We start from the raw sequence: 15453 nt of genomic DNA on the forward strand, positions 1-15453 counted from the left end.
CGAATTTCAAAACTGTGAATTGGAAGGAAAGGGAATTAGATAGTTTATAGGATTTCCCACAGGAGATCCAAGTAGGGAAGTGTGAATGAGATTGGGGATAGGCATCTCAATTCTTACCATCAACATTTTACTTCTTTAACAAACACATCTGACATCAGGACAAACTTCACACAGCAAAAGGCAGATTGTTGCACTTTTCTAGTCCGAAATCATGTGTAAATTGAGCTATACAGATGTTATTCTGTACAGAAGAAAACATAGGTGCAATTTAAAGTCACAATTTAAAGTGATAACTGCAGCTTGTAATATAGCTGTTCACTGTGCCCTCCTCAGTGTCCTTCACCCCATGTTGAGAACTGACGTCCATAAACCCGTCAGGCTCCTTTACATGAGATTGAACTAGGAATCGCAAACGGCAACCACATTTACACAAACAAATCAACTGCCACGTCTTAACACTGTAGTCAGACATCCACCTCCCTGATGAGGAAAAGCTAAATGTACTACTATACTGAACATGTTCACTCACATGACACAGTTGAATACATTAACTCTAATTTGAGTCACAAATCTATAGCAGTGGACAAATCCAAATATCTCAGGGGCAGAGCAACAATCAAGAAAAATGAGTCCGCCCACAGTTACTCACAAAAAATATGTTATATGCATGTATGAATAAATATTTATGTATACATATGTTGTATTTGAACTTCAGTCCTTCCTAAAAAATGATGATGCATTTAGACTTATTACTGCAATGCGGACACTGACTCTCCAATACCTAGTCAGGCTAAAGGAGCAACTAAACCCCCGATATTTGTCAGCTTTAAACACAAAGATAAATCTCCACCACCTGATCACAACTGTGTCCACAAACCATTCTAAGCTAATGCACTATCACAGTCCCAGGAACAGAATCTTCCTATTGCCCTGGCAGACTGACCTGACACTGAGAGCTAAGGAGAACCAACAAACCCTTGCACATTTTTCCTAGCCTTTAAGGCCAAATGGAAAATTTCCGAAAGACATCGTACCCTATCTACAGTTTCACTTATTGTCGAATGCCATTTTCATTCCGGCATCAATAAAAAGGTAATTTGTGATTTGCGGGTAGGTGAACATTTTGATTTGGTCTAGGCCTTCTGGTATGCCCACAAGAGTACACTTGAAAAAATATGACATTGTCAAATACTACAGGAAAATCAAATCTCTGAAGCTGCATTAAACTACATTGTGGGGTGTGGAAAAATAGTAACTTAAACAGCATTGCCAAGGTCCAGAAGGTAAGCAATATCCAATTCACTGGTTAGGAGTTGGCTGGACAAAGTTAACAATTTGGTCACTTCTTTACAAGAGACAAAAGCAGGAATAATTGCTTACCATGACAAATAAAAATTGCACAGTTAATATAGTAGACAGAAGCATGCTTGGTTTCAATGGTTCCTTGATTGGGGGAGGATGAGAGAGGGGCAGAGATGAAGATGGGGAAACTTTTGTTTTTGAACCTCAGGTACCAGTTTCATGTGAATAAACACATTCAGATAATGGAGAGTATGTTTTTGTGATGGGCAATAACTAAACACTGTGCCCTGGTAACATCCTCTCTCACGCCACCATGTAAGCACAGGAGGTCAAACATGGGATAAAATTAATAAACTGCATCACTGGCAATGGATTCACACCACTCTGTCCTCTGTGGCACAGTGTGTTATTTCTGTGGTGAAAAAATCCACATTAGTCCCACAAACTTTAGGAGAGCTGACAATAATACCCCAAGGCAAAAAAAAAAAAAAAAAAACCTCAGTGAGCAGCAAATCATCATAACACTGGTAAGTGACGGGAATTCAGTAATCAGTCATAGGGGCAGATTTTGCACAGCTGAAGGTGGTCTGCAGTAACATCTGATGCTAGTCCTGACTCCACATTTGGTGCAGAGCCACCTCATTACATACTATGTACAAACACAATTACTTTAAAGGATTGTATTGCTAGCAAAGATCCCCACAAATCAAAATTAAGGGTAGGATCCTATGATTATGTCTGGGAGGCTATAACTGCAACATTCAGCTCCTGAAATTAAGGGGCCCTTAAGAATTGCAGTTGGTATCTGTGACTATTAAAAAATATGTACATTCAATAACATCTCTCTGAAGCTGTACTATGCAGGTAGACCCCAGTAAAACCAATGTGGCAGGCCTACCTTCTCTGTCCAGAGGGGGCATCTGTGGAGGTGGGCTGCAATGGCCTAGATGGGGAAAAAGGGGACCTAGAGTAATAAATACCAGGTAATGTTTGTTGCGGTTATTGGCATCTTAAAACCAAAAAGGCTAAGCTCTGCACCATACCTTATCATTCTCATTTCATATCAAAAACATGTACAAACCTAAGGAAACAGCAATGCATCATTGTGTAGCTATACAAAAAACTAAAAGTGTGGATATGGAAGTGCAAGAGATACAAATACTATTTTTCTGCATTTTGTTTTAAACCAAACATTTTACTTAAATTGACTTGGGTACAAATGTAGTCTGCTCCCAGCAGGAAATTTACTCATTACCTCCGTGTGCTGCACTCACACACACCTCTTTATATATATATATTATATATTACAGAATTACGATAGTCTGACAGGTTCTTACATAAATTCGATCTTGAGGGGTATACTTTCAGGGCCGCTCCAAAAAACCAGGACTGGCTTTTGGGCACATCTGGTGCAACAGAGAATTGTTTGAGGTATAGATCAACTATAACTAATAAATGGCTGCAAGTTCAAACACCTAATGTGGTCAAAAGGTAGAACTCATTAACAAGGAGTTTGCATTTGAAGCATCACTTTCGAATAATATATTTTTTTTCAGTATTCAAATATTGTAAATACATTTTTGGTTTAGGTGCCAAGGTGGGGGGATGGGGGTAGGCCAGCTAGGGAGACCAGATTTTCAAACCGAACGAAAATACATCAATTAAAAATAAGGTATTTGTTAGAAAATGTTAATTTCCAGATATCTGCTGCCGTTTCAACTAGTTTCCTTTCTTTTTTGAGTAGCACATTTACAAAAATAACAAGTGGATGACTTCTCCATGTATCATGATCCTGATTAACATTGACAATAAGTTAAGCAGCCTAGATAGTTTCCATTATTTCTCTGCAGGAGAATTAAGCTGCGATCCAATATTAAAAGTGTACATTGTTGCTTAAATCTGTCCTTTGTACATATAGCCATGTGTATTAGCATATCAGTATGAAATATACAGTGGCAGACAATATGTAGCTAACTGATTGTAACTAACTTGGCAGAACTTATTCTTAAGAACAACTAATATAATATTGTATTATGAACACACCTTACAAAACTCTGGGATTCATAAATTACTCAAAACTTTTTCACAAATGAAATGTTTTTTTCCTGGATAACTTCCACATAAACTTAATCAATTACAGTAAGTGTCTGCTAATTAAATAAATCACACATCTGTAACATCATGTGCAGCATCAACTTATTTTTTTTATAGTATTCCTTTAAAAATATACCTTGTCTTGACACTGTTGTCAACTGATCAGGTAGAGGTTGTCTATTTTTAAGGTTAAGAGTTAAGCGAGACTAAATGAGAAAGGTAAAAACCAGTACATTTCAATGATTAAGAGAATTGTCAGGACTAAGGGGATTTATTTAAAATCCTGGACTGTCCCGGTGCCAGTGATACCAAGTGAAAGCAGGGTGGTGGTGGTAGAGTGGTACCATGTGATTTAAAATGTCACAACCCTTAGTATAATGTCAAGCAGATAGCTTTTTAAATTGACACATTTTATTTATCATTTTTTTTTTTTTTTCATCTCAGATAATCAACTACTCTCATAAGTAATCTAAAACTAATGTTCCTTCAAATACTCGTGTCCATCCATAATATATATACACATACACACACCTAAATTGATCTAAGCTATATGTATATACATAGTGTATATGTATATCCATCTCTATACATATGAATATCTTGAGAAACACACCAATCTAGGTTTAATTTAAAGCAGTGAGAAAATGAAGAGCCAAACATGGTAAAAATGCATGGGGCTTTATTAAATCATTCTGGTGTTCATTATTGACAAACTGGAGGAATTACAGATCAGTAAAAACGCTGCAGTAGTTTAGCCCATCATGCTGTTCTACTTAGGAAGGAACTGCGTGGGCAGAATTTCACACTATAAGATCATGAACCCAAATGCACAATCCAGCATACAAATTCAGAGTGAAGTATAATTAAAATACGTGAGGAACATAAAAATGACAAATCTTGTGGTGTTCTTATACATTTGCATATAACTGGACTTCATTGAGATTATAAAGCAAGATCGATATGGGGGTTATATTTAGATTGTACCAACAGTTGCTGCAATGTTTAACAACCAAAAAAATATCACAAAAAGGTAAGGAATATAGCTACTGAAACATTAAAACAAAGTAGAATCTTTCACATCTCTACTGCACCATTAAAGCTATAGCATTCAAGACTTTGCAAATTTATATCCATCATAAAGACCTTGAAATCCATAGACCCGTGCTCTAGTCGGGCAATGGCATCCTTCGGTATAGTGATGCTTTACAAAATTAAAATCTGTATCTAGTAAATACTTTGAGCTGAAAGTACATATACAAATGCTTGCCAGACCAGTCTATAAAACCTCTTCCAATTTTCTGCCAAAGAAATGCAAAACTAGCTGCATGGGTGCATTGGTGGGAGATTTGTGATGAAAATTTGCTTCATTTGATTCTGCTTCCAACACTGAGGTAACACTGCAACAGCCCTAACCGAGGTATATTAAACCCCAAGTTTGAATCTACAGGGTACTGGCAATGAGGTTTCAGTGCAGATTGTCTGCTGAAACAACCCCCCACTGTATTTCTGAATACAAGTAGTATACTTTAAATAATTTTAAATTGGCAAGTGAAAACCTTTCACTGGCGAGAAGGCTTTTGCAGAAGTCTTTGAATTCTGCATCTCAACTGGAGTTTCATAAGAACTGTTATGCAGGCCAAATAATGTATCTTAGCTACAACTTGGCTATAAGTCCCAATTAAACTTACTTATCTGAGACAAGCCAAGAAAGAATTGTTCTAGAGACCCATGATGCAATTAGGCTGATATGGGTATAATTACACATGGACTGTAATTAATACTTGAAATTGAACAGCTGCAACAGTCCGTATTGATGTAATAAAAATAATAATGAAAAAGCAATGCAGAGGAAGAAATAAATTATATTCACCTGGCAGGGGTGAGAAATGTATTTACATAAACATGTTTTCAGCTTTAAATCACTGGTTCTAATCAGATGCAAGATGATTTAATTAAAAATAATAGACTAACCTAACAAAATCAACCAATTCATAAAATCTCCCCAAGGAATCGTGTTTACAGCTTCCACGTACATTTTATGAAATGGCTGGATTCAAAACATTTTATAACAAGGTTTTATAAGCAAGTAATTAAAACAAAAAGAGCTTTTAAACCATACACTGGGCACTAGATAATATAAGTACAGCTTTCCCAATGGGTAAAAGACAAAACCTTAATAAAAAGCAGATATTTATCAATCAACATCTAAGAATAGAAAGCTTAAGCAATCTGCCCTAAGTGTCTTCACAAGAAACTTGAAAAATACCACAGACAGTCAGGAAAGTTAAGCTAGGCTCACACTACGTTTTTTTTGTCCAAATTTAGCTCGATTTGGCAACAAGCAGCTTGGTCGGGGTGCGTGCCCAGTACCGATGAAAGTGTAGTCTGAGATGTAAACGCTTGCCATCCAGTCCAGAATTTAGCTCGTCGGGGACCTCACAATAATATCAAACATGTTTAATATTTATGACTAGAATTTGCACGGGTTGTGCAGTGCGAGATGATCAGCGACATTCTGAGAACAGAGACCGGCAACAGCCAATGAGAGTTGAGCTAATTTAAGAAAAAAAACAATGACAGGGGTATTTGATTTTCAGAAGTATTTATTCAAATACAAATAGTTTTGAGGCTGGTTATTTAAATATACTCAAATTTAGGGAAAACTACATTTTCATTTTTCTGTAGATTGATCACGTGCGTTTGTGAGATTTGGGGAGTTTCGAGGCTGTGCCGGAGATCCCCAGGACAAAGAATTTCAGATCAGCCGTTAAGTGTGTGACCCTCTGTTCTTAAATTATAGTCTAGTGTGCAGCCCACCACGATGCAAAAGACAAATTTGGTGAAAGGCGGTTATGTGTGAGCTGCCCAACAGTTTCAAAATCGGTTTGGATTTTAAAAGTCGTGTAGTGTGAGCCTAACATAAGTGAGTGCTGAAATATTTTTACAAATTTCTAAGCAGCACATTACCTACTTGTCATGCCCAATATACAAATCCAACGCCATTTTTTTTTTTTTTTTTACATTGAATAAATCCCAGAAATTATAAAATCAATATGCAAACATGTTAAGGGGGAAACTATGAAAGTGTTTCCATAAGGTTTCCTGTGCATATGCTTGTTAGTTCGACACAAATTGAGCTTATAAAATAAACTGGCTACAAAAGCTTTTAGCTAGAAAATCTACACCAAAATCTACTGCCAAAAATTGAAAAACAGGGTAAATCAAATGATTTTCCTTTAAAAAAAAAAAAAATGTTGTAAAATGACTAGTTGGGCAATCTGATGGAAATGTCACTTTTCAGAAGCATTGTGTAAAACGTGCCAGCATACCTGTAGAGTAGCCTGCCACATTCATATCTGTTAATTCATTGCAAGGAGAATTTAAATGAAAGTGAATTTCAAAGCAATTGCAAACATTGAAATATTCTGAAAATAGACCACTATAGCTAGAAGACCTAATACTATTCTCTTGTTATAGCAACACTTTCCCAGAATCTGCTGAGTCAGTGCCCTTGGGAGAAATCACCCATCTCCAACTTAGATGTGAAATCTAATTTTCTCCTTTAATGCTCTAAAATTAGCATGACACATAATAGAAGATATCGTGTCTGTCGATACGTTTTATGGTACAGTGCACATAACGATAGAATGAGCATTAATAGCTTAATTTGTGTGTTTTTTTACGCATACATATATTTACCATAAAAGTAATGAGATTACTTTGGCTCTGCACACATTAAATCAAATTGCATTTGCTAAATAGTACTTCTTATTGTGTCTATGCAGACACCTTTCTTTTGGCTTCACTCCAAAACTTTGACCCTGCCCGTTGACTTGGCAGAGTCCAGTATAAGAAAAGAGAATAAAGACAAATCCTGCCAAGTGGATTACAGAGGAGGTTTGGATTTGGTCCAGTGCAAAAATATAGATAAAGAATAGCACCATCTTAGAGGACCCTTGACTTATTATGTTAGCTGCAGCACTGGAGAGACTGTGAACCAGTTTGGGCCCTACACTGCACCCCCAAAATAAAAGGGCTGCAATGCCCGGGCCAATGAAGCAGTCTGCAGTGCAAACCGCACTGAGCACCGTACCTAGCACATGTAGCACACAATCTGGCAGCTAAGTGAGGACATATTAAAGACCCATAAGGATCTGAGGGAGACAGAGTGGGGGAGTAGGTTATGTTCGGTTGGACAGCAGCCCACTGCGTTGATATGGATGCACTCCGACATGCTCACAGCTTATCCGTCTGCTTGTTCTACAGCAAAGGACGTCCATCCCTGGGTGCCATGAGAGCCCTGGTGGAGTTACTGTAATAGGTCCCCCTAAAGCACCACATTGCTAAAGACAGGACACACACCTGCTACTTATTGATTAATTAAGCAAATCACTTGGGCAAATAAGAGAAATCTGGCCCTTGATGTCGAAAACCTTTAAATTGACCAAAAACACCAGAATCCGAATTAACCATTTTCCCAGCCTTTGGGAACTAATAACCAATGGGTGACCAAGCAAAGCCGCTGGACTGAAGCACTCCTAATCTACACTTGGCATCCATTAATGCATTATGTTCCCCAACTAGTCCTGGGGAAGCACTGAATCAGCCCCCAGTTGCTATTCTGAAAGGTTCAGCTTTACATTGCACACGCACACAATCAGGGACTAATCAACATGCAGTTTCGGTTTTCCATGGCAGACGAGTAATTTCAAAGATGCCAAACGAGTTATGAAGAAGCATCCTTGACAGGGTGGACAGTTATAATAAACTGGGGGATAGATTACATTTAATTAAATGTACCTGTGATTTTCTTCTACCAGTTCAGGGTGTTTTTACTAGAATGCTGGAACAGATTGCTGGGGGTGATGACAAGTCAAATGGTCCAAAAAGAGCATCACCCCTTTCGTTAATGCATCTTACTCTAGCTTAAAGTAGAAATTAAATCGATCAATTCATTCATAGCTTAGACATGTTGTTTATTTTACTTATATTGCATACTTCAATTCCCTTCAATTTGAACTTCCTTAAGGTTGGTAAAGAAAATAAAGAAATACTAAAAACAGAACCAAGTTATGAAAACCACAAAAACCCAACAATGGGAACTACATTTATTATTTCCCTAGTGTTCTTAAGAGCTCATACTTTATTTTATTATTAAAAAAATCATGTAAATCTATGAAATGTAATTTTCTATGTTGTATAATGTGTATGGTACTCAGAAAAACTGACTATTTTGGGTTTCCTTGAGGCCTGTTCACTAATCAAAGCACAATATTTCCATGACTTGACCAACAGAGGATTTAGGATGACCTACAAAATGCTACACACTTTGGGCTCAGTGGGAACAGGGTCAGTCCTGCCTGTACTATATCATTTCACAATTGTAAGATTTTTATGCAGCGTGTGTCCTTGTGGAATATTTGAGTCCAGGCACGAAAACTACAGTTCCTCTCTATCCATTTTCCATCACAACATGAGTCTGAAGGTAGAAACAGAGAGGACAGGCCCTGTGTGATCCATGAGTTGAGCCCACAAGGGTGAAACTGGAAACACAAGTGGGTGGAATACACTTTCAGTTCAGCAACACATTACTGCCTCGGCCTCTAACAAACAATTATATACAGAAGAACTGAGCAAAAATGACCTCCAAAGCACATTGTATCGCTAATTGTCATCAGCAGTTTCAAGGGCGGCAAAGTCGACTTCAATTTTTCGGTAAAAAGTACAACTTTCTCGCAGGCATGAGAGTGTAACACATGGTTCAAGGTTATTTAAGGAAATCGTACTTACCACTGAAATGCATTATAATGGAAGTAAACCATACCAAGGCCATATAAAAAGGCAGCATTCTGAAACAAAAAAAAGAGACAGAGGTAAGGTCCAAGTAGTAGAATACATGAATATCTTTAGCAAATCAAGACAAATAAGAGCCAAGACTTAAATGGAGAGCAAAGAATCGCTTTGGGAAATGGTCTCCCTTCACCGGGGTTCTTCATGTGAAAAATGTTTCCTTTTCCGGAGGTCTAGGACAATATAGCAACATTGTTTTGTTTTTAAATCAAGTTCAGTGCCAGTACATTCTTAATCTGGCTGCCAACATGTCTCTTAGATGGAGAATTACATCTGTAAAATATCCTCTTATTTTATATTACACAGGATGATTCGAAAGGGGAGTGAAGTTCATTTTTGTTGTGTAAACCGTTTGGATGTGCACACGGTTGTAGAAGACAATGAAAAGTATTCATCAGTTGTGAGGATGAGAGAAAAGAGCGACAGGCCAGGAGATGTACTACAGGTGAACCATGATGAATAGTGGGTTGGTTCTACTGAAGACACGGTAATTCTAGTCTCTGACCAATGAAATTCAGACAGTCCAAAAAGTGAACTTAAACTCAAGTAAAAGTAAAGGCAAAAAACAAAACAGACAGCAAATTATTTTTTGGTATTAGTTTCTGCCAGATCACATTTGTTTTCTCATCATCTTTGGAAAAATTATGAAAATAACCTTTTGTGCAAAATGTGTGACATGCAATCAGAGGGCACAGAGAAGCACCAGACAGCAGTGATTCACTGGGGACTTATAACAAAGGCCCTGGGAGAACCACAGTTAACTAATGCAACACTGGCCTGGCACCTCAGGCTGTGAAAAGATACCTGGAGAATTGCCTGGGTTTGGGCAGAGAGAGAGATAGGAGACAAACAGACAACTACACATCATTTTAATCTGCAGTACAACTGGGAACGCAGGAAACTCAAAACATAATGAGCACTTAATGAGATTAAAACCAAGCATTTTCCCCTCAAGACACCCATTCCTGGCAAACGCACAGAAGATAAAAATAAATATGCACAGCATGCACACCGCTCAGCACCTCTGCATTTTAAGGTAATTCCTAAAAAATACATTTAATTGTCTGAAACAAAAAGACAACTTAATTCACAAAACTGCTTTATTTAGAATTTGCCCACATCAGAAGTGATTTCAAATACTTTAAAGCATTGGCAAAACTGATACTAATGAAACTTACTTCAACAGAAATTGATGACTTAGGAAATCATGTTCCTCTTTTGATAATTGACAAAAGAATTTCATTTTTGTCCATTAACATATTTTATTAGTGTCTCTTTAATGCCATTTGTATCTTTGGTTTTTGTCTGTGATGAAAAATGTGTATATTAAGTTTAAGGATAAAATCTTCAAATCAGCCCCATTCAAAACTTTACAACCTACTTGTACATTAAACCATACCACAGCATGATAATAGACCACCAATCACAGATTGGATGAGAAAAGTCATGCACCCCTATAAAACATTCAAATGATTCAATGTCAAGACTGAAGACAAGATATTCGACAAACCAAACAACTTACCACCACATTCTCACTATGTGTAGAAAATGTGACTAATGACTCAAAACTGAAAACCACAGAAGGGCTGCTTCACCACAACACTGACTTGAATGCACACAGACTGAGGAACTTCCTGTAAAGATTGATTTGATCTAGTTCCATCGAGTTACAAAACAGGTTACCTGGAGATGAACAGTCAGTGTTTCTGGAGATGTGTTTTTGTCTAGGTGCTCCATGGTATATGCCGTTAATTAAGTAAATATAATAAAAAAATCCACAGACTGCAGAGTAAGAATGGAGGGTTTTGAAGTGATGTATACAAGACTTCATATCTCACAGGGCAGCCACACATTGACCTTTATCCACAGTGCTCACAGTGACCAACACAAGATTTCACATTTAATTCAGCCCTTTAAAAAAAAAAAAAAAAAGATTTATATATTTTGTCCATATTAGGATTATATCTATTTCCATTATACTTTTTGATTAAAATGTCTTAAAATGTACTTCGTACCAAATCTGGTAAATACTTCCATGGGACTAGATAAAATCTGTCACACTTCACATATAAAAATATAAAATTGTACATTGGGCAAAATAAGTGAACACTTGAGGGCAATTCACAAAATGTCTAAAGTGCAAGGTCAGCAACTAGTTACTGAAGAACATTCTATTAGTGATGCAATGAATTAACATGAGCAGTGTGTGCTGGTTTCACCATTTGTTTTCAAATAGCACATTGCTTTTGTTTCCCTGATGGAAAATCGTAGTTTACAGGGTTACAACTCTCAATGTCGTGGGAGTTGCAGTTGACACCACCTTTTCTTAATGGCATCAAGTCACTGGAATCCTGATGGGGTACATAGTGTACAGAAATTAGTGGTCATTCAAGGGGGGCAGCTCAGGAGCTTGGGAGCACAGGCCACCCACCCAGTAGAAATGGTACGGGAAAGCATTTGTTCTACACTGGTGGGGAGGAGGGGGGAAAAAAAAGCAAAAATGTTGAAGCAAGCATGAACCATTTTGATCTTGATGGTGTTTAGTGGTTATGGTTGAACTTGTTTAAGATACACTTCCCATGCATTTCAGCTCTTGGTGAGTACATTGCTAGTTTCTCTTCCCTCGAAAGGTTGCTGAGCAGCACTATGACAGAGGTTTGTGTTCGTAGAGCACTGGAAACCTATAGCTGCTATGTCCTGATATGAGACCTATGTAAATAACTCCTGCCCCCAATACATAAACAGGTTCTTGGCTAAAAATACCAACTTGCAGCTGAACAGAAGAACAATATTTGTACTGAACCGAACATTTCTTTAGTTTCTTCCAATTTAGATGTACAGGTTGATGTACAGTACAGCATACAGAATATACTATACTTTTATCATGCATTGTGATCACATCAGATAGGCAGAAGTATTTTTTTGCCAATGCCTAGAAGTATGATTTGTAAATGACAGCAGAATATTTGATTTGTTCCTATACTTGAAAAGGTTCAGTTCAATCAATGCTGGCACTGGGGCACTGTATTCAAGCGGTGATTCCACTAGGTGTCACTGAATAGACCACAGTGGTGCCTAGGTGAGATTGCACAATACCCCACTGCAAGGCACATTGCTGATCATTTTTAAAGTACAGTCTACTCCTTATAATTGCATAGCAAGCAGCTGGTCCGGTTTAAAGGAATCATGCTCAGGTTAAATGCATATCATTTGTATGGATAATTTGGATTAGTGCATAAAGGTCCCAATCACAATTTCACAAATGCATTTTACACCTGATGACTGCATAGTGCTGTCCACTAGAGTAAAGTTCAGACCTCAGTCTTTTTTAACATTTAGAAGGAAAATCAATAGAACATTTACCAGCTACACACATGTAATTGACCATAGACTAGAACTGTTTTCACTGGAAGTCATTATTAACGATACTTATATTTCTTATGAAGATGTGAGCTAGCAAAATTCATTAGAACATTTCAGGACATATGGCCAGATATGAAAGCAAATACTGTTTAAGTCGTCAAGCTATTTTCGGTAGAAAGCATTTTCTTTTGTGTTGCCGAGAAGCAGCATTTACTTTGAATCAGTAGATTATTCAGTATCTCAAACTGATTTATTGAGTTGCTGATGCCTTACCGGCAATAAAACATTTTAATTAAATTTCTGTATTTTTGTGGTTCTGGTACCGTAATCAAAGGGCTCTACAATTACTAATTTATAATTGTAGGCTTTTGTCATAACTAATAGCTAAATAGCCCACTGTGCACTCTACTGGCGATTAAACTGATTTATACATGTCATATACACATGTGCACATAGACTATTGCGTTAGTATTACATTTGAGTAATTTACTCTGGATTAATGCATACTTCGATTATGTGCATAATGCCATAGCGGTCCTATGCAAAATCTATGCAATAATCCAGAGTCAACTGTATTAAGTGTTAAGTATCTTTATGTTGAGCAGCACAGACTCATGGTGACCCAGCCAACCGTATAGGCCTGCTGCAGTCAGCTGTCACACACATGAATTTTGATGGTAGTCAACCAATTTTATGAATATATTCAATTCCATTAAACCCAACACTTTCAAATTAACAGGCAGAGCACTGCTGCGCTCAAACAGCTAGGCCTCACTCCTCAATGCTGCACTGCGCCCCACAAGTCAGATTAACAAAAGCACCCACACACTATCGAGTTATGATCATAATTGGTAATTTCCTAATCTCCCATTATCATCATAAAGTGTCAGTGCCAAGAGTTAGTCATTCAGTAGGTAAATACAACAGCCTTACAAAGCACACCACAAAAACAAGGCCCAGAGGGCTTTCAAAGGTTGGGGGGGGGGGGGGGCGGCGGGAATAAAGACTAATCGTTTAAGATACAGGTTGTAAATCATGAGTATTTGCCTTGTTGGGTGTGTTCATGGTTTCAAAGAAAATCGGTCCTGCTGATCTAAAATGAATACAGCAAATTTGCAGCAAGCGATGATAGGTTAGAGCGCTACGAGGTTTAATACATATTATAAGGTAATATAATGCATATAACACTTGCATCTGTACACACTATGTATGATTAGTGTTAATGTTATGACTAATTGAAAAGCAGCATCTGAAAATGTCCTAGAAAAAGGTTATAAAAACATTCAAGGTATACTGATTTTTAAAGCCATGCATGTTTTATTCAATGCATATGGATTGCATGTTGCATATTTGGAAATCATATCAAACCATCTAAAAATTGTAAATCTGTAAAATCATGCAAACTGCTGACAAAGGGGAACATTAATTGCTAGCCTTCAACAGTCAAAACAAATAAAAAATAAAAGCTTTATTACAGTTTTGGCCAAGGTGGTGCTATAGGATACCTGGAGAGGATAAATGGGAATATTTTGATAAAGATTAATCAGCGATGTCAAGGAGCAGAAGTATGGCAAAGAGATCTAAAACGCAGAAGAAACCGGTAAGGAGAAGAGGAAATTGAGACGCACAAAAAGGATTGCTCAATTGTGTGTCAGTTGCCAGAATGTCTGCGACTCCCAAAGGTTAACGTTCTTTCCGAAGGTATTTGAATGCTTTGCACCTACATGGGCTTGATAACATCTACAATTCATAAACACTTGCCCTATTTGTGATTAAAAATTCAAAAGGGCAGTTCAAATATGGGATGCATATGATGGTGGTGCCATAGTCTATCTGGGTATCCATTAGCTGACCCTGGACACATCAACTGCATATCAATCTGTGCAAGAAACACCTGGCCAAAGTTAGGCAAGGAGAGAGAGGAGGAAAACAAAATCAAAAAAGCAGGTCACACACATACATGAAAACATTTACCAAGGTACTTTATTTGTCAAAGGATCCGATGTCTGATCTTGACAACTCCTTGGCTCTGATTTCTCCTATGCCTCCTTCCAGACTCAGAGTGAAGTGAATGTTAGCAGTCAAGAAAAAAAGTTTGTATTGGCTGAGGCACCTAGCTAGCTGCGGCTTCAAACAATGCCAGCTCAGCTTAAGCTGATTATGTGTAGCTCCACCTCCTATTTTCAAGGCAGGGGTGTGACTACATTTATGTTGCCTGCATTATAATGGGAGATTACTGGGGAGGGGGAGCCCAGTGCAAGATCACACTGAAAGCTTATATGCCAAAGTAAATGACAAACCCTAAAAAACAAGAGGCATTCTTACCCGTTTTTTCTTCTCCTTTTTTAATTTGAAAACTGCAGGAATCTGGGATGCTTTCCAACTGTCACTCTGCTTCTATTGGTTTTCAGCTGCTACACCCACAAGCAGAAAATGTTTACAGTACTAAACTCGCTTCAGAGACTTAACACTCTCGGCCAACAAGCTGAAATGCAACCAGGAGGAAAACCCTTTATGAAATCAATGATGCCGGGGTCAGGGGCACATGGAGAAGTAACCTTGTGGAGTTTCTGCAGAAAATGGAAAGTGTGCATGAACTGGTGACAGGGGGTCTTGGATCCAATTCAGATTCCTGTCATTATAAAAGAAGCAGCCACGTTCAAGTCTGCAGGTGCCACCACCTTCTATTGACTGCCCTCTGGTTAGCTGGGTTATGTTATTACACACAGGCTAATAGCTGGAGGTCAAACATGTGCCGCAGAACGCTCACGGGCACCACTGCTGGGTGCCTCTTCGAATTCATTAACAAGAACGGCTGAGATGTTCAACAGTCACAAGACAGCC

At 37.9% G+C, this 15453-nt stretch overlaps 1 protein-coding gene across 4 annotated transcripts in view; it reads right to left on the reverse strand.

Annotated features, from left to right (window-relative positions):
• Positions 1-15453, reverse strand: part of kdm6a (lysine (K)-specific demethylase 6A) — a 107235-nt gene that overhangs the window by 47237 nt on the left and 44545 nt on the right. For 2 of the 4 annotated variants that reach the window (XM_066706822.1, XM_066706820.1), the window contains exons 5-6: positions 9187-9245; positions 2201-2245 (exon numbers count right to left, since the gene is read on the reverse strand). In XM_066706822.1, coding sequence (XP_066562919.1) covers positions 2201-2245; positions 9187-9245 — 104 coding nt within the window. The remainder of the gene's footprint in view (positions 1-2200; positions 2246-9186; positions 9246-15453) is intronic. The other 2 variants (XM_066706823.1, XM_066706821.1) reach the window with 1 other exon arrangement.

The sequence above is a fragment of the Amia ocellicauda genome, chromosome 6 (genome assembly GCF_036373705.1).
Source record: "Amia ocellicauda isolate fAmiCal2 chromosome 6, fAmiCal2.hap1, whole genome shotgun sequence".
Lineage (NCBI taxonomy): Eukaryota > Metazoa > Chordata > Actinopteri > Amiiformes > Amiidae > Amia > Amia ocellicauda.